Raw genomic sequence first — 24,184 nt, forward strand, 5'->3', positions numbered from 1 at the left:
AACGTTCAGGTTTCCCACACGAAAGAGAACAGTATTACTAAGCCACTTGTTGGGCTCCAGAAAGCTTTTTCCAATTAAATAGCACCATATGGTTCTGTGACAGTGGAAATAACTCAGCAATCTAAGTAGTGCTCAATAAAGTAGATTATTACTGTTAACCAAATGAAGCATTTAAAAATCAATTAGAACACTAATTGCACTAAGAACCAAGGTGGAATGCATTTAAATTCTCTCAGCTGTTATGTGTAGATATGACCTATAAAATATTTGGCATACATTCCTCGCCAAAAGTCTCTGTTAAGATGCAGCTGAAATTGAGAATCCGTAACTATAACGTAAGGGTGAAGAACCTTACATGCATTTGGCAGTTACCCCAGAAACAAGCATTATGAATCTAAGAAATTCAAAGTTAAAGGAAATCCAGACCGATTCAGGTATGAAAATGGACACGGAAGGTACTCTGACAATCTCTACTCCAACCTGCAGTGACACCACGCAATGGCTATACAAATAGAATTAATTCTTAATAGGGTTTGTGGTCCTATCTTAAAGTAAACTGATTTGCTGTCATATTTTTTTCTTCCTGCACGCTCACCTCTCTACTGCAGGCTAGGTTGACATGTCTCAGGTTTGTTGTTATTTGCATTCGTAAACTGATGTTTTTCTATGTATTTTTGTGGGGTTATTTTATATATTTATTCTTTGCTTTGCCTGTTGATGGGGCAGGGCAAAAGGGCAGTTGTGCCTGGGCCCCTTTGAAACACCATGTCAGTGCTGCTCCAGCTGTACACAGCTAGCAGGCAGTCAGGTGTATGGGCAGTGCAGTGGTCTGGGTGGTGCTGAGGGCTGACTGACCTTGGCCTTTCCCCTTCCACTCTTGGCCCCACCCCTTCAGGGGTGCAGAGCTGAGTCTGCCTCCTACCTTGCCCCAGGGCCGGCAGTGGCTCTTGGTGTCACTGACCTGGGAATACTTACAACTCAGACTAGGCTTGGGCCTCTGGATTCTGTAACCTGGCAAAACACTTGCCTGGTTATAAGGTTCATTACAAAAAGCTGTCCATGCAGCTGACTCAGAGAATCCAGTTAGGCCAGTCACAATGGGTGCATCTGTTAGAGATTTCAGTGGGTGATGCGTTTGTGTGCACCAGAGCTGAATTTGGTTCTTGTGTTCCTTTAGCTTAAGAACAGAGACTTGCAAATTCAGACAGGTTACACCCAGATGGTCTGCATGGCCAGGTTAGTCAAACTATTCCTCAAAACTAAGTCATGCTTTAAGAGACACTGGGGGAAAAATCGATTTATCCTTCAAACTGCTGGAGTAGTATTGTTTTCACACTCCTTGTATAGTACTTTTATATTGCCCACAAATAACTTTTGTTTCACTCTGTTACAGGTGTTACCAAGGAAGGGAACTCTCAAATATACACACTTTGATAAAATACATAACCCAAAACTTCATAAACTATTAAACCAGCTACATGCACAATCTCCCATAACATTTGGTTAAAAAGGTTTATGAGAGAGAATACTGTTCAGGTGAGTCTATGCTGTTCTTTTAGAAGGCACAGTCTAGCAGGCATAATTTTAAGCCACCTTTGCACTCTTCTGTCTAAGTAAGGGCAAGCTTTGGGCTACAATACTCTCCAGAAACTCAACATATCTGCGTGCTTTGTCTCCCAAAATGATGTCTTCTGGGCCAGGGCTTGAGGGGGAAGGTTAGACAATAGCCTTATGGTTGTCTTGTCTGTGCTTGCATCACAATGATTCTCCTGCAGTTGCAGCAGAGATTGTTATGCCTCTCTGGCTTTTCTACCTAGCAAAAAGGGGCTGGAGAGGTGATGGGGAATCACATGCTTTTACTTTAGACATTGTATCTTTATTAGTTTCTTGTTCTAGTTTGCATTCATTTCCTTCCACCTCTTATTAACAAAGCTGTTTAGATGACAGCTATAATGCCGTAACTTTGCATACATTAAAGTTTAATTGTTTCTGCTAACAATGATTGTTCTAAGATTCTCTGTCCAGAGATATAAGCCAAACTCCCCATGTGCAAGCATATCTCCCATAAGTACTATTATCTCTAAGTAATGTATATAACTTGAGACAGCTAAATTTTAATTGATGCAATCAAATGCTATTCTAGACCGATTATTTTACTGGCATTGTCAGTTAAATAACTAGGGTAATGTTTCCAAAGTGGGCTGACAACTTAAAATAACTGTTCTGATCATCAGAAGTGCTTGAGTGTTCAGTTCCCAAAGCCTAAATTAAAAAAAAAATCCCTTTTCAGAACAGCACTTGAGCATGTGTTTAACTTTAAATCAGTGCAATGGACTTTTAAGCACATTACTGTCCTGACTTGGGGTAGATATAAATAGATGCTTAGTGATTTTCTGTAACCAAGCCTCAGTGAACAGTGAGAGTTGTAGGTGCACAATATCTCTGGAAATCAAACCTCTTCATCATGAGCCTAAATATGGCTTCAGGTGTCTAATTTAAACCAGTCAAGTTGGGAATGCATTGTCTTTCTTATTTGAGACAAACCTCTCTCTTACCCTTCTTCTCTCTTCTTATCTGCTCCCATTTCCTGCGCCACTTCCCTGTGACCTTTGTGCCTTTTCAGCCCCTGTATCAAGGCCTAGAGCCTGGCAGGTACCATGGAGCGCCTCTCTCTCTGTCTCTCTCTCTCTCTTTGCTCCTCTGATCCTGCCCAGCACTGCTTGACCATGGTGCTTCTTCCTGGGAACTGGTCCTTCTCCTTTGCTTATCAGGATACTATTGCCCGCTGCTTTCCTGAGCAGCTCCTTATAGCAAGGCTGCCCAAGCAAGATGCTTTCTGATTAGTTCCTTATAAGCCTCTCTCTGGTTGGCTGGATTTGTACATGCTTCCTCTGGCCTGCCTGGGGCAGCTGCACAAGCATGCAGGGATGTAATCAGGAAGGCCAAAGAACAATTGGAGTAGTAGCTAGCCAGGGATGTGGAGAAAAACAAAAAGGGTTTCTACAGGTATGTCAGCAACAAGAAGAAAGACAAGGAAATTGTAGGAGCCTTCCTGAATGGGGAAGGCAACTTACTGTCTCAATGCCTGACCAAACTGATTGCTTTCTATGATGATATAACTGGCTCTGTGGATATACAGAAAGCAAGGGATGTGAGGTACCTTCACTTATGGCAAAGCTTTTAATAGGGTCTCCTGTAATATTCTTGGAGGAAAGTTAAAGTATGGCCTGGTTGAATGGATTAGGAGGTAGATAGAAAGTTGATTACATCGTCAGACTCAATGAGTTGTTATCAACAGCTCAGTGTCTAGCTGGCAGCTAGTATCAAATAGAGAGCTGCAGGGGTCAGTTCTGGTGCCAGTTTTGTTCCGCATCTTCATTAATGATCTGGATGAGGGGAAGGATTGCACTCTCAGCAACTTTATGGGTGACACTAAGTTGGTGGGAGAGAGAGATATGCTGGAGGATAGGGATAGAATCCAGACTAACCCAGACAAATTGGAGTATTGAGCCAAAAGAAATTTTGATGAAGTTCAACAAGGACAAGTGCAGAGTTCTGCAGTTAGGATGGGAGAATCCCACACACTGCTACAGGCTAGGGACCGACTGGTTAAACATAAAGTATGCAGAAAAGGACTTGGAGATTACATTAGATGGGGGGCTGGATATGAGTCAACAGTGTGTTCTGGTAACCAAGAAGGCTAATGGCATATTCAGAGGGATTACTAGGAGCATTGCCAGCAGATTATTCTCTTTTGTTTAGCACTGGTGAGGCCACATCTGGAGTACCATGTTGAGTTTTGGGCCCTCCACTACAGAAAGGATGTGAACAAATTGAAGTGAGTCCATACGATGGAAAAAAATGATTAGCAGTCTGGGGCACAAGACTTATGAGGAAACTTGGTTCATTTAGTCTGTAGAAGAGAAAAATGAGGTGGGGATTTGATAGCAGCCTTTAATTACCTGAAAGGGGGGTTCCAAAGAGGATGGAGCCAGGCTATTCTAAGCAGTGGCAGATGACAAAACAAGAAGCAGAGGCCTCAAGTGGAGGCAAGATTTAGGTTGGATATTAGGGAAAACTATTTCACCAGGAGGGTGGCAAAGCACTGGAATGGATTGCCTAGAGGGGTGGTCAAATCCCCACCCATGGAGGTTTTTAAAGTGAGGCTTGACAAATCCTGGGCTAGAATGATTTATTTGGGTTTGGTCCTGCTTTGAACAGGTTGGAGATTGGATTAAATGACCACCTGAGGTCTTCTCTTGCCCTAATCTTCTATGATTCTATGTCAAGTACAGCTGCTGAACCATCTGTCTGAAGATCCAACTCTGGCATTTATTTCTTCATATAGTTGTATGTGTTTTTTTTGGCATGGCTAACAATTTATTAGTGTTCATGTAACAATTTCCTTGCATGTTTTTCTCCATGTCTCTAAATCTATGCTGCAAACTAAACAGTGAATTTTTTATTGTCTTTTTTATTCAAACAAAGAGGTGGATGCAAAGAGCCGATAAAAATAATTTTTGCAGCTAAACAAATAAGCCCATGTTTTCTCCCTATAAGGAAGGTATAGCCAGCTAGAAGAGGGAATAAGTGATTGTGGGAACTGCATATGGTTTCTCTTTTACTTACATATCAGAAACAACAAGAAGTCCTGTGGCACCTTATAGACTAACAGATATTTTGGAGCATAAGCTTTCGTGGGTAAAAGACCCACTTTGTCCGATCTGACTAACATGGCTACCCCACTGATATTTGTCACCTGTCAAAAAAATAGTCCTGGTTTTGCTGTGGCTTCTTTTAAGCTCTTCAGCAAAGTGTCTGTGGCACGCTAGAGGGCTATAGAGTGCCAGATATAGGCCTAGCATATGAATGGAGCAGGGACAAACAGGCATGACTCACAATCTGCTTCCTAGGATGGTGTGCCAACACGCTGCTCCTTGACTGGAGAACGAATGCAATAAAGCTGCTATTTAGCTCTTCACTCAAAATGGTACTCCACTGAATTTCTTGATGTATAAATAATTTTAAGAAAACTTACATGTAAGCTTGTTTTGATAGAAATATTTTGCATTTCAATAGCACCTGCCAAGTGATCTACCTATAGCAATGAACTTCACCCTACCAAACACCTGAGGGGTTAGGTAACCATGAATCTTTCTTTACAGATAGAAAACTGAGATACATGAGACCTGATCCAAAGCCACTTGCTGACAGTGCAAAGTCTCTCGCTCATCTCAAAGGCTCAGAGAGATTAAGGCCAACTTTTACATGATTAATCATGGGTGCCACAATTTTGGGTACCCAGTTTGTCACCTAGAATTTTCAAATTGGGCATCCAAAATTGTTGGCCTACTACTGAATCGTTAAATGGCTTGCCCCTGTCATACAGACAGTCAGTGGATGATCCAGCAGGTCACCTGACTCTCAGTGTTATGACTTAACCCCACCTACTCCTTCTATTTAGGTAATTTGCAATATGTATTTTAAACTGTCCTTCTGTTCACTCTTGCAGCCAGAATGCAACCGTCAGACTGACATCTGGCACTCCATTCAAACACCCTGTCTTTTCATGCTCATTTCTTTGTGAAAAGAATTACTTCTGCGACTCAGACATTGCATGTTCAATTTCAGCTCCTTTTAGAAATTCATTTTCAATTTTATTAAAGTTTGAAGTGAATCTCTGGAGCCATTTTTGAGCAATGGGAAAATGAAAGCAAAATACATTCTTGAAATTTAAAATTAGATTTAATTTTGCCTACCAATAACTGAAAAATAACTGAACAACAAACCTCCAAACGTGGCATGAGGTCATACCTCCATGACGAAGAGTCTGTCTGCTTAGAGACAGATTGTACTTTGAACTCAGTTTCTTTCAGAGCTGCTGAGTGTGCATTTTGGGCTATCATTGTCGATGGTCCAGCCTGCCCGCACGGGTGCAGCTGGATGGAGAGGTAGGATAACAGGTTTGGTGTGACCACATCTTTCATGCCATCGGTACAGGGTGACTTGTGCTGTAATGTTCGAGGAGGAATAGTGCACTAGCATAGGATCTGCTTTAATGTCTTCCCACATGGAGAAGTCCTATAGACTTCAGTAGAAAAGTCTCTCCTTTCTGTAGATGCATTGACCCTTCCCACAGAAGTTATTACGTATACATTTATTATTTTTTCAAGTGCCCAGTAGTGTGTTAGTAACAACACAGTCCCTGCCCAGAAAAGCATAGTCTGGATTGCATATGCCACTACTAGCAAGCGACAGATAGACACGGGGAGAGGAAGGACAAGGAGAACAGTAAGATCACATGGTTGCTTCATAAAGCATATTGTAGCCTTTGCAGCCTCCATGACTTTTAGGAAGGACTGGATGTAGCTAGGGCAACTTACCTGGCAAAGGGCTGGGAAAAGAGTTCTAAGCACAAGGGATGGTAAATGGATGTATGGAAGGTCTATGGAGAAAAGACATTAAAGGAGTACTGAGGCTAGTATTTTAGGAGAGTGGAGAGGGTGAGGGAAGATGCACGAGGAGGTCATGTCTGAATAACAGGCAGAGGTCCTCATGGTACTCTGAAATTTTGGTGGCCCCCATTTTACCTCACTCCTGAAAAAGTGATTACTGGTGTGAGTTTAATCAGCCCAACTCGCGTGATGCTCTGCCATGGCCAACTGCAGGCTGGTAGTTGGGCAATATGCAAATATTTGCTGTTCTAAGCAGCAAGTCAGTGTTTAAATATGTGCACAATTCATTTGCTGTTTTGAGCCCATGTTTTAGAGGCTGAGAGAGGATTAACTGATCACTGGGGAGAAGTGAGCAATCTAGCCTGACATGTTTGTGGCCTTTTAACTTTCCTCTCCTTCTCCATTAGAGTAACAGCCAAGCTAGCATGGTCTTAAACTGCTTCAGAGCTGAAAATCAGGACTGAAGAGGGTTTATTTTAGAATGTGGGGAAGGGAAATGGAGGATATTGGAACAAGCCATTTTTCTAATAACTACAATTTACAACACTATAATATAGTTTTTTGCATATATGAGCATACAATTTCCATAAGAAAACTTGTTTTTGTATATTTCAGAAAGCTCAGTTATGATCTTTAATTAACATAGTCTCCTGAATCACAGAAATATAAATGTAATGAACTTCAACAGAGTTACTGTAGATTTATTTGGTGTAATGTAGCAGAATTCTGCCCTCTGGAGTTTGATTTACTTTTAATTGTACAATTTTTATTTAATGGAGCCAATAAACAGTCCGCTAGCCAGGTACCTTCCTTATTTAGCCCTTAGCTTATTTGTTTTATTTTCAGGTAACTGATAGTTACTTTTAAGGTTGTGTGTGCTGAATCTTAACTGCCTCTAAAGGTGATATCTTGGAAATATTCCCTGCTGTAAATCAGGCACTGTCTCTTGCGTAACAACCTGGGCATGTCTACTGAGGACAGTGTTGACTTGTTTGATTGACTTGACTTGTTTGATTTCATGATTTGTGGGGCCAGATTCACTACCAGTCATTTGGGGCTGTCTACAAACACTGCACCAGATTAACAAAAGATATGATGCTAAACTAGTGCAGCTTTGTAACATGGATACTCCTGTTGGTTTAAATCTGGCTTACATTGGTTTAGCTTGCCCCTATAATTTAGATGTCATTTTCGTTAAACCAGTGCAAATTTGTTTGTAGACCAGAACTTGGACTACATTGCATCTTTTATTTTTAACTTGCAGAGTAAAACACACAACAATTCATATATGTTAATACGTTTGTTGTTTTTGCTGTGGTGAGTGATTACCATGAGCAAATACCTGGTTACGTACTGACCAGGCTTTGAAGCCAACACTGCAGTTGTTCCCTACACTGGAATCGGTGGAAGGTGTGTATGTCATGTGACAGCAGAATCAGGCTGTTTGTGCTATCTTTTTCTATATCCATGATGATGTCCTCGTAAAGCTGTTTATAACTGGCAAGGCACTGGCATATAATGACTACAAATAGGTGACTCCATTTGGATAAGATCAACTTGATTGCAAAATCTTTAGTGAAGTTCATTAAACTTTAGGGGGTTTCTCCATTCTCCGGAAATGGAAGCATCTGAATTCTCAGAGGTCATTCTAACAACATTTCCATCCTACCAAGAAACAGGTACCAGGTGTCTTAGGAGAAGGTCAGTTGTCACAAATTTTTGAGCCCAGATTTCAAGTTGGAATCATTTCAGGAGCACTGGCTAAGCTGCCAAACCTTTGGGTGCTTTTGTAAACCAAATCTCTGAAGTTCTTCATGCGAAACCATCACTGGCAATTATTAGTGATGAGCAAACACTAAGGCTGTGTCTACACGGGCACAAATCTTCGAAATAGCCATATTTCGAAGATTACTAATGAGGTGCTGAATTGAATATTCAGCGCCTCATTAGCATTAGGACGCTTCCAGCCGCGGCACTTTGAAAGCACGTGGCTCGGCGAGGCTACACGGGCTCCTTTTTGAAAGGACCCCGCATCTTTCGAAAAGGACCCCCGTGTAGCTGCGCTGAGCCGCGCACTTTCAAAAGCAGCGCTTTCGAAGCTCTGTGGCCGGAAGCGTCCTAATGCTAATGAGGCACTGAATATTCAATTCAGCGCCTCATTAGTAATCTTCGAAATGGCCACTAGCATGGCTATTTCGAAGATTTGTGCCTGTGTAGACACACCCTAAGTGCCAGTAAAGCCTAGTGCACATTAGCATGTCACAAGCTAAAAATTCGATGTGGAAAATTTCCAAGTGCATGTTGATATAGTATTGTTTGAAATGGCACTACGTTACCATGAACTAGGGAACTTTTAGTGCAGGCCAGCAGAGTTCACATCAGCCAGTTAATATGGGATGCTGAGTAGAATTTACATCCCTCTGGTGCAGTCAAATGTACCATGTACACATGCCTTTCATTTGGGTTTTACTCAAATAATCCTCTTAGGCCTTGGATACTTCTGAAGCTTATTGAGCATATCTGAACTTTCTGAGTCTGCAAAACTGATAGCTAGCCATGTCACAAGATCAGGTTTTCTGGCACTTTGGCTTCCAGCTGGAAATTCAAAGTGAACAAACTCTCCTGGTTATTTTGATACTTACAGTGCCACACATCACAACTGTTATAATAAGACAAATGTATTTGCAACCTTTCTTTGAATCTAAATAAAGGGTTTTTAGAAAGCATGTTTAATTCTAGAAATAAGAAGAGAGGTACATAAGGGATGGGTAAGCTGGCTTTTAACACCATATGACAGAACTTTGGGTTAATGTAAAACTAAGGCATAAGTAGTTTTGAGGAAGGAGGCCTGAGGCCAGCGTGCAAAAATTTGTGCATCATTGCAGTTTGTGCAATTGCCCTTGAAAAGGGCTATTTAGGCACACACCTCCATGCATAATTTTGCTCACTCACTGCATACACAAATGTAGGGCATGCTTTTGAAATGTATCCCAAAGGGTTAATTTTACTCTTGCATACACTTAGTAAACCCCAATTTCAATAGGATTGCCCTTTGTTAACCAAGGCTAAAAACTAGCCCAATATACAGGCAGAAGAAACCTAACTTAAATAAAAAAGAGTTATGGAGTGATTGATTCCATCCACAGGTCTCTTTCACTTTCTTTGAAGATTTTTCTCTTGCTTCCTTCACCTTTTCTATTTCTCTGCCTCTCTGCAAAGGTTGTGGAACAGCTGGGACTCATGAGGCTGAAAGTGCCTTGGCTGAAGCCTTACTGCTAGGGGCTTAGATGCAGGCTGTTCACCTTGCTTGAACTTCACCCCTTTGCCCAGGACAAGACCAAGGTTTAGTGGGCAACTTATGTACCTCAGGTTTATGTTAGATTTGCATACAGCACACCTCTTAGACTGATCTTTGAATTGCACCAAAGAGAGTAAGTGATAGATCCCCGAGGGAGTCACAACTCAACGGGGGTATGTTCTCCATTAGCAGAACATGACTTGAAACGTTAGGACTTTTTGTGACAAAATTACTCAGTTGTCAGTAAGGTTTCATGCAGAGTTTAATATACAACTTCCATTGACTTTAATGGGAGCTGGTAGCTAAAACTCCTGCAACTCTAAAAATATTGGCATATGTATGGCTTTTCTGCATAACAGAAGCTGTTTCTGGAAGCTTGTGGTTATTACTGTCAGTGAGAAGTACAGATCAGGAGCACTGAGCAAGCTGAAATTCTGCCCAGAATTTTTCTGATTGCCTTTTACTTGGAGTGAGAGCAAAGCCAAAAAAAAAGTGACTGTATTTGTATTCTGGATTAAGTTGCTAAATCCAAGGGGAAACCAATCAGTGGGACAATGTAAATAGCTCAGAACAAAGGTAATATGCTTTAGCGCTTAATTTTTTCTTTCTTGAAAAGATCTCCTTTGGCTCTAATTAAACTTTCCTATACTTTTAGGCTTTTGGAGGGCTTTGAACAGCAACAGAAGAAAGATGTTCTTTGCTAGATTTATCTAATAATTTCTTGGAGTTCTGCATACAAACCTTCAAGACATATTATGACGTGCAACAGTCTAGCCTGTGGTTTTCACTTTCTGTGAAACTACTGCCAATGTTAATATTTGGTATTCTGTATTTTTTCCTGCTCAGTATAAATTCATCTGTTCCTGAGCTACAGCATCCATGTTCTGATAGGAAGATATTTGCTCTAATACATCTTACTTATGTTTATTGGAAATCATTAAATCAACCAAGGATGGATGGTGTGTGAATTTGGGGTTATTATTTTTATTACAGGACCACCTAGAGGCCCCAATTGAAACTAGGTCCTGTTGCGAGAGGACAAGTATTAGCTGAGAGCCTTTGACTTAAAGGGATTACTGTCAAAACTGACAAACAGGCAGAAAACTGGAGAAAAACAACCCTCATTTTACGCATTGGTAAGTGAGGCACAAAATCACACAGGACACCTGTGACAGAGATGGAACTGAATGCACATCTGCTAAATCCTAATTCAGTGCCTTACACACAAGGCCAGACTACTCAGAGCAGAACTCCACAGACTGTATATGCTGGGGATTGGGAGACACCTCTGTTTGTTTACTCCATGAGGAAAGGAGAAGTGAGTTTTTGGGAGAAACAGTTTGCTTCCCATAAAACCACAGAGTCCTCCTCTTGCCAGGGGTCCATCATAATATAGTAGTGACGCTGAGTCTGGCATGTAGCTCTTGTCCATGGCACATTGCAGGTCAGAGGTCCTTGTATACATATCCATATGCATATACAGGGCCAACCCTACCAAGATGCAAAACATGCAGCTGTGTGGGGCTCCATGAAACTTGGCCCCATCCTTTAGCCACTTCCACCGCCTGGGGCTGAACTCAGCTCAGCCTCCACTTACTAGCTCTTTGCTCTTCCGGTAGAAGGGGTAATGCTGCTCACTCACACCCACACTTTTTGCTTGCTACCTTGCCCATCAGGTCAGTGAGCCTCCCTGCTCTGCTCCTGCCCCCTCCACCCAATCTCACAGCCTACCCCACACAGCTTGTGCCCGTGCAGTCCTGCAGCCCTTTACCCCACTGCAGGGTGGAATGCGGGCTCACAGGCTGCACAGGGCACTAGAATTGGCAGGGATGGCCTGCACATATCGATTGACTACTGAGTTTACTTTCCGGGGATAGACCAGAGATGTGTTCACTATGAGAACCGTCAGTGCAGTGCTTGCTGTAGCTATTACCAGCACAGATAAAGTATGTTACACATGACACCACCTAGTAGCTGACTGGTTTAATACAGCTGAGCATTCCATTACAGCAAGAGTGGGAAACCCTTTTAGGGACAGGGGCCACTGATGGACAGAAAAAATCAGTTTTTGAGGGGGCACATGGAAATGAGAAGGAAAAAACCCTCCTTCACTGACCTGGACCCCAAGTAAGACTGTGAACACAAAAACAATAAATAAATAAATAAAAAACCCACCCCCCACAGATGTGGCCCATAACTGAGAAACAGCAAGGAAAAAAAAAGGCACTCACCTCACTCCTCCCCCTAGTGCTTATGGTTTCCCCTCAGGTCCAGATTAACTCTTCTGGGGGCCCTGGACCAGTAGATTTAATAGAGCTCCCCTAGGCTAGGGAATGGGCCAAAATGGGGTTTCACTGTGCTGAAGGGTGCTGCCAGGGAGTAGGCTGGGGAGGGGTGGAGGTTGTGGGGCTCAATGGGAGATACGGTGCAGGAGCAGGTTGAAGGTTCAGTGTCTGGGCTGAGGGTGGTCTTGCAGAGTTTGGGCAGGAGGTTAGGTGCATGAGGGAGCAGGAGATTTGGGCACTTACTTAGTGCAGCTCCCTGGGAGGAAGCAGAGGTGGCTCTGTGTGGCCATGAACTTGCAGGCATGGCCCCTCACTGCTTCCACTGGCTGTGGTTACTAGCCCATGAAAGTGACAGGAGTGGAGCCTGCAAGCAAGCATAGGGACAGAGCATCCCTGAACTGCTATTTCCCCGGCTGGGGGAGTTAGGAGGAATGGCATCATGCAGTAGGAATGTATATGGCCCGTGACTTGCTTGATTCAGCCAGTGAGGCTCGTGGCTTCCCACTCTGCAGTGGGTTGAGCTAGTGCTCCCTATCCCCTGCATTACAGGGTTAGGTAGAATATTCTTATGCAAAGTTTTCATACTCTCTAAGGCTATGTCTACACTTAAATACCACAGCAGCACAGTTTGGGAGTTAGGTTTCTCTAGGCTGCTGGGGAGCCTCAAAGAGAAGTGATTTGCACTCCAACCAGAGGACTTTCTTAGGAATATATTAATGACTAAGTATACACCCCAGGCAATTGCAATAAGCACTATGGCTTGATCCAAGGCCTAGTTAAGCTAGAGGAATTCAATACAATTTGGATCAGGCCGTGAGTGACCAAAGAGAAAGTGCCCTTTCTCTTAGGGTGTGTCAACACAGCAAAGTTATTTTGCAATAATGGCTGCTATTCCGAAATAATTTGCGAGCATCTACACAGCACAACTACTATTTTGAATTAATTTCAAAATAGCAGATGGCTTATTTTTAATTTGGTAAACCTCATTGTGGCTACGTCTACACTAGCACAAATCTTCAAAATGGCCGTGCAAATGGCCATTTTGAAGATTACCAATGAGGTGCTGAAATGCATATTCAGTGCCACATTAGCATGCTGCTGGCTGCAGCTCTTCAAAATAGCTGCATTTTGCTGGCACACGGCTCGTCCAGACGGGGGCCCTTTTCGAAAGGACCCCACCAACTTTGAAATCCCCTTATTCCTATCTGCTGATAGGAATAAGGGGATTTAGAAGTTCCCAGGGTCCTTTTGAAAAGGGCCCCCATCTGGATGATCCACCTGGGAGCGAAAAGTGGCAATTTTGAAGAGCTGCGGTCAGCGGCATGCTAATGAGGCGCTGAATATGCATTACAGTGCCTCATTAGTAATCTTTGAAATGGCCATTTGCATGTAGACATGGCCTGTATGAGGAATAGCACCTATTTTGAAATAGATATTTCAAAATAGTGACTGTGTAGAAGGGGAAGAGGGACTATTTTGAAATGAGCTATAATGCATTCAAAGACTCCACTTCAAAATAGGCTCTATTGTGTCTAGATGTTCTACTTCAAAATAGCTGAGCTCTATTTCAAAATGTATTTTATGTGTAGATATGCTATTTTGGAATAAGCTATTCCATAAAATCTCTTCCGGAATAGCTTATTCTGAAAGTAACACTGCTGTGTGGACATAGCCTAAGGCCGTGGCTATACTACCACTCCCTTTTGGAGGGAGCATGTAAATTATGGCTATTTGAAAATGCAAATGAGGCTCTGATATGAATAGTCAATGCCTCATTTACATAATGACAGCCACCCGCCTGCCAAAGTGCTGATTTCGAAACAAAAATAGCTATGTAGCTGGGGTTTCTTCAAAAAAAAAAAATTAGAAATCAGGGCACCTTTTTGAAGGAACTCTGGCTACATAGCTATTTTGATTTAGAAATCATCACTTATGATTCAGGGGGGTGGTCGTCATTATGTAAACAAGGCACTGCATATTCATATCAGCACCTCATTTGCATTTTCAATATGCTGCATTACATGCTCCTTCCAAAAGGATTGGGTAGTGTAGATGCCGCCAATGAGTGTGGATGAAATGCACAATCCTGTGTAAAGGACTCATTCTGATGTCCTCACATGAGCAGACTGGGTATTTCTGTGGCTCAGACAAATGCATTTTTCTTGTCTCTGGTGAAGGGAAAGAAGATTGCTATTTTTCCTTCCAAAGTAACTTTCATTCACAGAAGTAGCAATAAAGGAAAAAGATAACTTTATTTAGTAAAACAACTTTAATTCAGTTAAAATCACTGTTAATTAATTAAATGTAAATTAATTTTGTAAGTGGGACAATAATTCATTACCTGGATTTGGTTTTCCTGTGTGATATTGTGGTGAGCTGAAAAACCTGCAATAATAAACATCAAGCATTACTGAAACCTAATGTTCACATTTTGTAGGCTGAGATTATGTAGCTGCACAGCCTATGGAGGTGGGTGGCATCATAAGCAGTCTGCAAAATAGATAGGGTCAGAGTCTCAACTGGTGTAACTAGACACTGCTTAATTGACTTCAAAGTGTTATGCCAGTTTCAGTTATAGAGGATTTGGCCCCACGGCACGTTACAACCCAAAATCATTCATGCACATCTATTCACTAAACATTTTGCTGCCTTCATGTTCTGCAGCTCTAGGTGACTACCTTGCCATCCAGAGCTTGACCTGGTAGTTGCTCTCTCTTCACAAACTAGGAGAATACAGCAACTGCCTTACATCAACGGACAATTTTACACGTCGCCTGGAGACATTTACTTTTCACATGCTTGAGCAAGTTTACCAAAAACACTGATTCTCTCAGAGGAACTGAGCAGACCTTCTGAGTCTTACTTGCAGTTCCAAACAAATAATTTCAGTAAGGAACTGTAGTGGAGTTTTGTGGGGTTTTTTTATTATTATTATTTTTTTTTTATTTTTAAGCCTTCTGTATATATTTTAAAAGTTCAGGCAAACAAAAGCTGTCACACAAGCAGAGGTAGAAAGTCAAAGTAGCCTCGCCCCCAAGCTAGGTCTACATCACTAGAAATATTGAGCACAGCACTCATATAGATTCAGTGTTACAGTGAAATTTATATCTGTTATATTAAACATCTCCTCAGGCTCTGTCTTGGCCCACTGCACTGCACAGGGTGCAATTCTGTAAGGTGTGGCACATACTTAACTCCCATCAGTGGGAGTTGTGCAAGCTCATTACATGGCCACTGGTTGTTTCTGTAAAAGAGTAACTAATGTTACACTGACACTATTCAAAATGCAGCATAAAAAGAAAAGTAAGTACATGACCACATGGAATAAACAAGCACAGACTTACTCTTGGATTATCGGGCTCAGCTGTGTGCCAAGATCCTCACAATGAAACCATCTTTCAAACAGGACGTCGGTTGATTCTCCAACATAATATCTGACAAAGTAATAACATTAGTAAAACATTCCATTGCATAATGATTACTTATTTTTTAAAAATAGTGTCTTAAGGGTTAATGTAGTGAGCTATATTTTCTTATTAAGTACAGTGCATTAGCAGGACAGTGTTTTCTAATAGTTAGCATGGAGAGTTAGGTATCTTCAGTCCTATTTTCAGTACTAACACAGCGTTATTGCACAACCTTGGAAAGTCACACAGAGGAAGCTCCACAAAGGGACTTAAATGTTGCAAAACTGTCATGGTGCCCAACTTCTAGCCAGCTAAAAAAGGAAAAAACACAAAAGGAAAACAGAGATCAACAAAGTAGCATTAGGTGCTGCGTTCCTTCTAACTGTTTCCATCATTGGTGGAATAACTTTGTTATGTGCACTAAGGCATATGCAGTTGTGCACCACCCAATAAAACACATTCTGCCTGCTGCAGAAGGCTGGGGGTGTTCTGTTAACCAGCTGAATCTCTCTTGGGCAGCCGCCCAAGCATTACGCTTACAGGAAAAACTGGTTAAGTGTCTGGTTCCCAAACAGTAAAAGGTGAGAGATAGGCACCTAAGAAAGTAATTCACAAAGAGCTAGCATTGTAGGTAGGGAACTGTCTAAGCCTGCTCCTGGGAGATGCTGAGGAGGCAGGTGTGTGTTAAGCGTTGCCCCTCTCACAGACAGAGGCACCTCCCAGTAGCTTGAACTTAAATTCCAATCTCTGCTTAGTGGGATCCATGTGTAGGACCCCGCTTCCCTGAAGTCAGGCAGCTTAGATGTCTTAGGTGTTTCTTGTGGGAATGAGTTAAGGACCCATATTTGGAGGCCTGTTGTTTGCGGAGAGCTAAGTTAATGCTAACTAGGATCTTCTAGGTCATTATAGGGGCTCTTATGCATACTTGGCTTTATCTAATTCTTGACTCACCCCCCCCCCCACTCTCTGATTTGCTCACCTTGATAATATTTTTCTGATTTGTCAACCTCGATTACTATTTTGGTTCTCTGTGCCTTAAATATGGAGTCTGTTCTGGTATGGCTATGGTCTGAAGAAGTGGGTCTGTTGCAGAAAAGCTCATCACCTAATCAATTATTTTGTTAGTCTTTAAAGTGATACTGGACTGCTTTTTTAGTTTTGATAGGATCTTCTCAGTTCACACCAGCAACATCCATATGGGGAAGTTACGGAGTACCACTTTAGTGCATGCTGCCATTCACACCTTTTTTCACAGCTGGGCCCCTAGGCAAGCGGGGGGGAAGGGGCTGATGGTGCACTCCCAGAAGGGGCAGGGCTAGACCAGCCAGTTCTTTCCACTGCCCGGAGCGTGGCACATTTCCTCCGCAGTGCCTTACGGAGTTTGTGGTGCAGCACTCTAGCAAAGATTTAAATGGCCTGGAGCTCTGAACGCTGCAGCTGCTGCAGTAGCAGCAGCAGCAGCTGGGTGTCCTGTGCCCCTCTGAATCACTGGGCCCTGGAGACACTGCCCTGTTTGCCCCACAGTTGGGGGGCTGATTCGCACCCTTGTAGTCCAAACTGTGAGACAGGGTAGACAAGCCCTTTATTGATTGTGCTGTGTCTAATAATTTTAACAGGGTTTCAGAAGTAGCCTCGTGGCTAAGCTACTTGGAAGTTCTAGCTTAGCTTGACTGTTTTCTTTGACTAAGCATTTTAATGTATATAAAAAAACTTGACAAATTTCAGTGTTACAATTAAACTTAATTCTTGTGTCAAAAGTGCTGCTTGGGAATATCAGAATAATGAAAGTGAGATCCACATTAGACACATCAAATGCTGGACTGTGAGTTCCCAATCCTGATTTCTGTCATTGGCTGGCAGTGAAAATGCCAAGTTTCTTATAATGATGGTTTAGCTGATTATATATTACCTGTATAGGCATTAAACATGCAATCTACGTGATTTGTTAGTTCTTTATTGAAATACGTCCATGAATACAATTTACTCTGCCAGTTGCAAACAAGATGAAAGCTTTTAATTCCTTTCATTTCTCCACAGGTTATGAAAGGAAGACTGTATCAGGCCATGAATCAACATCTCTACATGAGCTTCTTAGAAAGCATATGCCACCTACACATTCACAGACTACACCTGGGATGCAGAAATTTTACCCAGGAAAGGTGATTCTATTTAATATCACTGAACAACTGCAGTTTTAAAGTACAATATAAAAGGTTCCCTCCAGTATCAGTCTATTGTGTCTCCTGTTAAATATATTGTTGGTTTTGGAAAATAAACCAAGTAACATTTTTTCACATAGACTCAGGATCTGGCCTGTTTTGCAAGGAGGATACGGGGCTGTAGCTGAACAGTGTGTCAGGTGTACTGGTTATGCCAGAATCCATTCAGATCCATCCAGGTAACTTTCTGAAAGGTCCTATTGTCGGTTCTTGTTCTTTCTCTAGACTTACCATTTAAACAAGTTTATTCCTCTGGCTCAGCACATCTACTACAGGGATTTCTTTTAGCCACTGTGACATGCTCCAATAGCTGTTCACATGTCACAGCTGTTCAGTGTCATGCTTTCCTGAATGTAGCAAATGAAAAACTGGTAACTCTATTACTGCTATAATTTAACATTTTAGCTGAAAACTCAGCTTGGTCAGTCTTAAATAGATAGTCACAGCAATCTCGTTCTGAATTGGCCCACGCTGCTACTCTGACTTGCACTGTTAAACACTTAACAAATTCAGCAGAGCTAAAGACCAAAGCTTGATCTGGCTGCCAGTGAAGTCAATAGGAGCATGAGCAAGACTGAGAAACAGAGAGCTATTGGTTGAGAGATTTTTGTCTAGTGTTTAGAAGCATAAACCTACTTTCCTAACTCTACCACTGACTGTAAATTCGGACAAGTCTCTTCTGTCTTTTGATTCTTAAATGAAATTAATGACACAATGCGCCAGAGATGTTGCAAACTTGCTTATTTCATGGTTTTAAAGTATTCTGAAATCCTTAGGTGATAGTTCATATGTAAGTGCAAATGTACAACATATTTATCAGACATTTCAATACGGAACATATTAGTTAATCCAGTTATTAAATTTTGTGTGTGTGTGTGTGTGTGTGTGTGTGTGTGTAATAAGTACAGATAATTTTCATTGATAATTTGCCAGGAAGAAGTAAAGTACAACACTGTTGTGGAACAGTAACTCATATTTTGATGTTTAACAGGATAGCTACATGTCCAAAGCAGAAAACTGCACTTCACCTGAGTCCATCTGTTTCCGTGTTTAACCTTTTCCTCTCAAACACAAGTCCCACCGTCTTTGCATATCTTTGAGGAGAATGTGGTATCCTGGCGGGTAAGAGAAGCATCTGCCCAGACAAAGATATCAGAAGAAATAACTATAACAGCATCATGCAGGTTTATTTTCTTTTTTGCTGGCCTTTGTTCATCCTCCCCCTTTTCCTCTACCCCTGTTGATACGATGTTTCTTGGCAACTGTGTTCACCTTGATACCAGCAGCAAAACAGATGCAGTTGCTAGCTTTGTCACGTTAGTGTGCTGTTAATGACAACCTTTCATTCAGCAGCAGGCACTGTCTTCTCGGATATTGAGGGGAACTCCTTCCAGTTGCTGTTAGACAATTAAAACTAAGAATCAACTGGTCACCCTACCTGAGATCTAGAAAGAACTGTCATGTCTGAGCTGTAAAATTAAAGGAAAGTTTGATGATAGCATATTAGGATTGCTAAATTAGTCCCATTACTGTTCCTCCAATATGGCAAATGTTTGTCATTGATTGGAAGGGCATGTGGTTCTCTCCAGACCCAGCCACTAATGGGAAGTGCTTGCTTGGAGAGAAAGAAGACAAAATGTGGTCTGTCACTGTAGTTTGGTCATAAACTTGTTTTCAAGCAGCTTTCTACCTAAATAGGGTAGTGTTTTGGTTAAAACATGAGACTTCATAAATAAGTGAACAATGCTTTGCCCGTGTCCTGAGACAAAATGTTCCTTCCGCCATATGATCTGCAGTGTGGTGTCTGGCTGCCACTTTCTATGCCAGTTGTTGCTGCTTTTCACTGAAACGTTATGTGCAATATATAGTTTGTGCAATGGCTTGGTGCCTTTTAGAATTGCAACTATTATATTGAACTCACAGTATTATGAATCATTACCTGATCATTATTTTGTCTTGCTCTGCCGTGGAAGGTTGCTTTGAAGTAATTGTTATGACAGGCGTTTAACACATATGTGCAGTAATGACAAGAACAAACCCCTGTTTACCTCCCCTTCTCGGATGTGGATATCTCTGTGCTTTCCATTTTCAATTATCTTCAAGCACATGTCTCCTTCCACCTGGTAAAATAACTGTAGTGTAGAAAAAATGACATTAAGGCATGTGAGCTTAATAACAAGGCTCTAGCTGGCAATCTTGTGATCCCTAATTCCCTAAAGATCTCCTCACAAGGGGGCAGTACTAATTCAGGGAGAACAGGAGTACAAACCTAAATGACCAGAGGAGGTAGCAATCAGGGGAATTTTGTGAGAGAGTTTAGAGAGGGAGCATGAGAGTCTGAAACACCTCACAAATATACTGCAAACTTAGACCAATAAACCTCCCTCCCCAACAGAAGAACAAACAAATAATCCTTCCCCGAGCAAGAATATAAACAATGGAGGCAGAATTCCAGCAGCAGGGGGGCTGTCCAGTTTATTACACTGAATGCAGCATGTATCATTGCATGCACTGTGAGCAGGAGTAATATGTGTGCATTTGTTGCTAACAACTGATGCCCCTCATGGACTGAATACAGGCTTTGAATACCAGAGCGGCAGAACTGAAGGAGCTAAAGGAGGCACAGAAGTACATGGACAAGACTATCAGGGACACAATAGGGAGGTCCTACACTGAGTCTTGACTTTCTGTGTGGTGAAGAGGAGGATGAAAGTCTCAGGGAAGGAGACATCAAGCTGGAGATCAGGAAAACAATCCCACAGTTGGGCCCCTACTTCTAGAGGGTGTCATAGTATTCTCTTTTATGGTCCCCAATTATTAGGGAGAGACAGGTAATAGTAATGAAGGATTCAATTGTTAGAAATATAGATCGGTGGATTTACAATAACTGGATGAATTACCTGCCAGGTTTGAAGATGCAGACCTCTAAAGACATCTAGATAGACTTACATGCAGTGCTGGGGAGAAGCTGGCGGTTGTGGTGCATGAAGATATCAGTGATATGAAGAAAGGCAGGAAAGAAATCCTGCAGATCAAATTTTCACTACTAGGCCACAGATTAAAGTTAATTGGAAATCAAAATTCCAATAGTGCACAAAAAATGATGGGGTTTAAATTAGTTGTTACCAACAAGGAAGAGATCTTGGAGTCATTGTGGATGAAAACATCTGCTCAATGTGCTGCAGCAGTCAAAAAAAGCTAGCCATGTTAGGAACCATTAGGAAAAGGATAGATAATAAGAGAGAAAATATCATAATACCACTGCATAAATCTATGATACATCAACACCTTGAAAATGGCCTGGTTTTCTCATTGCCCCATATCAAAAACCATGTATTAGAATAGGAAGAAGTATAGAGAAGGGCAACAAAAATGAGTACTAGTATAGAAAGTTTCCATCTGAGGAGAACTTTAAAAATTGGGACTGTTTATCTCAAAAAGAAGATTAAGTGGCATATCATTGGCTTATATAAAATCAGGAGTAGTGGGGAGATAGTGAAAAGGGAGGTGTTATTACCCCTTCACATAAGTTTCATGGAGTATAAAGCTAGTCTATCAATGGCTGTTAGCTAAGATGGCCAGGGACACATCCTCTGGGTCTCTTTTAATCCACTTGGTGCTCTTGAAAATGTCACTGAGTACCAGTCCGCATCTTCAGGCACCTAAACACCTTTAAAAATCATGCAACTCTTTGATGTAATATGTGCATATCTGGAGATAACCCTTTGCAGATTGTGGCCATATTTGATTTCTCATGCATTTCAGTCTAGGAGTGAGTGACATTCTACTTGTTCTGCTTGAGTATTATTGTATTTGACTTCTCATTCCTCCACATTTCACTTCCTCTGAAAAGCGCTTCTCTTTTAAATTTAAAATCTTTTGCAACTTGTTTGTAATATTAAATGCCAGATTTGCAGATGCCCTCAAGAAAGCCTTCAAATATTCATGGCCACTCTTTCACAACTACTCAGGCCTTCACACTTTTTCGCAGAAGTTTGTTTGAGCTTTCCAAAACAGGAGCAAAGCCCTTGTTCACAACCCCATTTGTACATTAACGCAATTAATCTCTGCGGCTGCTACACCTCTTCCCGCTATGTACGTGAGGATATTGGACACTGAATTCACATAGCTGAAGATCCAACAGACCCAGCCCTCTCCTCCAATCGCCCCTCCACAGTCTGCTCCTCTATGCATGACCATAAGGTAGTATCTGCCTGGAGCTCCTGGAGTCACACCTGTTCTCAAGAAAGTGAAACTATGTATTTTTTCTTCTGCTAGCAGGGCTCTGTGTGACCCAGATTAGGGGACACAATTTCCTTCATTCTGTATAAACCAGACCAAAAATAAAGAAATTTTACTTCTCTCACTGCCAACCAACAGTCCTCTGCCATTGTAACTGTCTCCATGTGGCTTAAATTTGCTTTCAGACTCTCAAACCAGGTATGTTTTGAAATGGATGCAAGTGCTGGTGGTGTTAATTTTACTGATAATACCTGAGGTATGGTTAAGGCCTAGATAAAAATCAAGGCCATTATGAGAAAAACTTTATTTGCAGTGTTTTGGTATTTCAGTTTCTAATCCTAGCAAAACTCCCAAGTGTGAATATTAAAAACCAAACCAAACCAAAAAACCACAACTTTTTTCTTATTCTAGAAAATGGCCTTACATTATTTTATCTGTTCTTGCCAGATTCCAAACCAATTCTCGCATTCCTAGTGAAGATATGTCTCTAAGGTGTCAAAAATTACTTTTATGAATAAGAATTGTCTGCTTCAAAAGGAAGTGGGATGGTAAAGGAAAACTGCTTTTATAATGGTTGCACAGGGAGTCCTAGACTTACGATATAGTTTGTTCCTCAGAATTGCATTATAAGTGGAAACATAAGTCAAAACCACTTTTCCAAGAGGAATCAATGGTATACAGGGAGATTGGTTCCCGATCCAAGGTTTGATACACTATTTTCACAATAACCCAGATTTTTGTACTAAATAACACCTAACTAACATAGGAACATATGTGTATTTATTTGGTAAACAGCATTCAAATAAACCTATACTATCGCACACACTTGGACTTTCCAGAACAAAGCTGGAAGGGGATCCCTTGCAATCGCTTGTCTGATTGGCTTCCATGGCCAGAGTAGCTTATTATTGGGTAGCTTTGCCACTTGTTTTTGATTGTTCCCCAGCCCCAGCTCAGCCATCAGAAGGCTTGAAGTGTGAAATCAGCGATTGGCTGAAGCTCAGCATGTGATCTGTGCCGTTCTCCCATGGCTTTTGCTGGCAAAACAAGAATCATTAAGTGGCATCCAACGTAAGCTGGGCATCATAAGTCCAGGGCATTCCTGTACTGAAAAACATCCCCCCGTTTTTCTTTTCATGGGGCCGGGTATCAGTATTGGACAGGCGTGCCAGAACAGGGAGGCCCAGTGACAGAGGTGAAAGCAAGGCGTGCTCCAGTAAGAGCCAGCTGGGGTGCTCTGCTGTAGGTCTGCACTGCACAGCTTGCAGTGTGCCCTCCCAGCAGGCATCCCAGGGCTCCTGCTTCAGGCTATGGTGTGCGCAGCCAGGTGAGGAGGGCAGGTGTGAAAGATGCTGGCTGGGGCACACTGTAGGGAGGCATACGGCTTCCAGCGGGGCTCCTGGTGAGTGTGTGCCAGTCCTGCTGTCCCTCTTTCGCTGGACGCTGGCATGCACTGCTGCCCAGGAAGAACCAGGGGAAGGAAGTGTGCCCTCACACAGCCAGTCCACAGCTCCCTTGTGGCAGCACAGCAAACAGGAGCAGTGGGGGAGGGACCTGTCCACCAGCCAGGCAAGGTAACCTGGCAGCAATCAAGACTGCCCCAGCTCCACCCCCCCAGTCCCCCTACGCACACATTCCCCAGCCTCTGGCCCTGACTCCTGCACACACATCCCGCCACAACCCTAGTCCCTGCCCTGAGCCTCTCCCCAACACTCCCAGGCCTATGCCCTGACTCCTGAGCCTCCCATTCCCCCATGCTAACTCCTGCTCCCCCACACACCCCAACCCTCTGCCCTCAGCCCCCTCTACTCCATCTTACACTAAAATTTTGTAGAGGTACTGTCCTTTCACAGCTCCCTTCCCCCAGCCCTCACCCGGAGGTCCTCCAAGGGGTGGAGGGGATACAAAAGTACCTGTAAGAAACGTAAGTTACTTTTACCCCTGGACAGGGACCATGTTCACCCCCCACATAGTTTTTACCTGCAGTAACGAGAAGCAGTGGGGGAGGGCGTGGAGAGGAGTAAGTGGCAGGTGCAGTCTCAGGGGCAAAAGGCCACGTGGGAGTGGGCCTTGGGAAGAAGGACAGCATGAGGAAGGGAAAGGTACCACCCACCTGCAAGCTTTTCACAGAATCATTGACTCCTAGGGCTGGAAGGGACCTTAGGAGGTCATCTAGTCCAGTCCCCTGCCCGGAGCAGGATCAACCTCAACTAAATCTTTCAGGGACCTTCTGCCACTCCTGAGCATTATAAATTATAACTAAAGTTCAGGTGTCCTG

General features: G+C 42.4%; 1 protein-coding gene across 1 annotated transcript in view; it reads right to left on the reverse strand.

The window, feature by feature from the left end:
- Window positions 1-24,184, reverse strand: part of HAAO (3-hydroxyanthranilate 3,4-dioxygenase) — a 77,669-nt gene that overhangs the window by 15,981 nt on the left and 37,504 nt on the right. Inside the window, exons 3-6 of the mRNA XM_074988533.1 lie at window positions 19,713-19,796; window positions 18,693-18,799; window positions 15,383-15,472; window positions 14,380-14,423 (exon numbers count right to left, since the gene is read on the reverse strand). Coding sequence (XP_074844634.1) covers window positions 14,380-14,423; window positions 15,383-15,472; window positions 18,693-18,799; window positions 19,713-19,796 — 325 coding nt within the window. The remainder of the gene's footprint in view (window positions 1-14,379; window positions 14,424-15,382; window positions 15,473-18,692; window positions 18,800-19,712; window positions 19,797-24,184) is intronic.

Source organism: Carettochelys insculpta, chromosome 3 (genome assembly GCF_033958435.1).
Source record: "Carettochelys insculpta isolate YL-2023 chromosome 3, ASM3395843v1, whole genome shotgun sequence".
Taxonomy (NCBI): Eukaryota; Metazoa; Chordata; order Testudines; family Carettochelyidae; genus Carettochelys; species Carettochelys insculpta.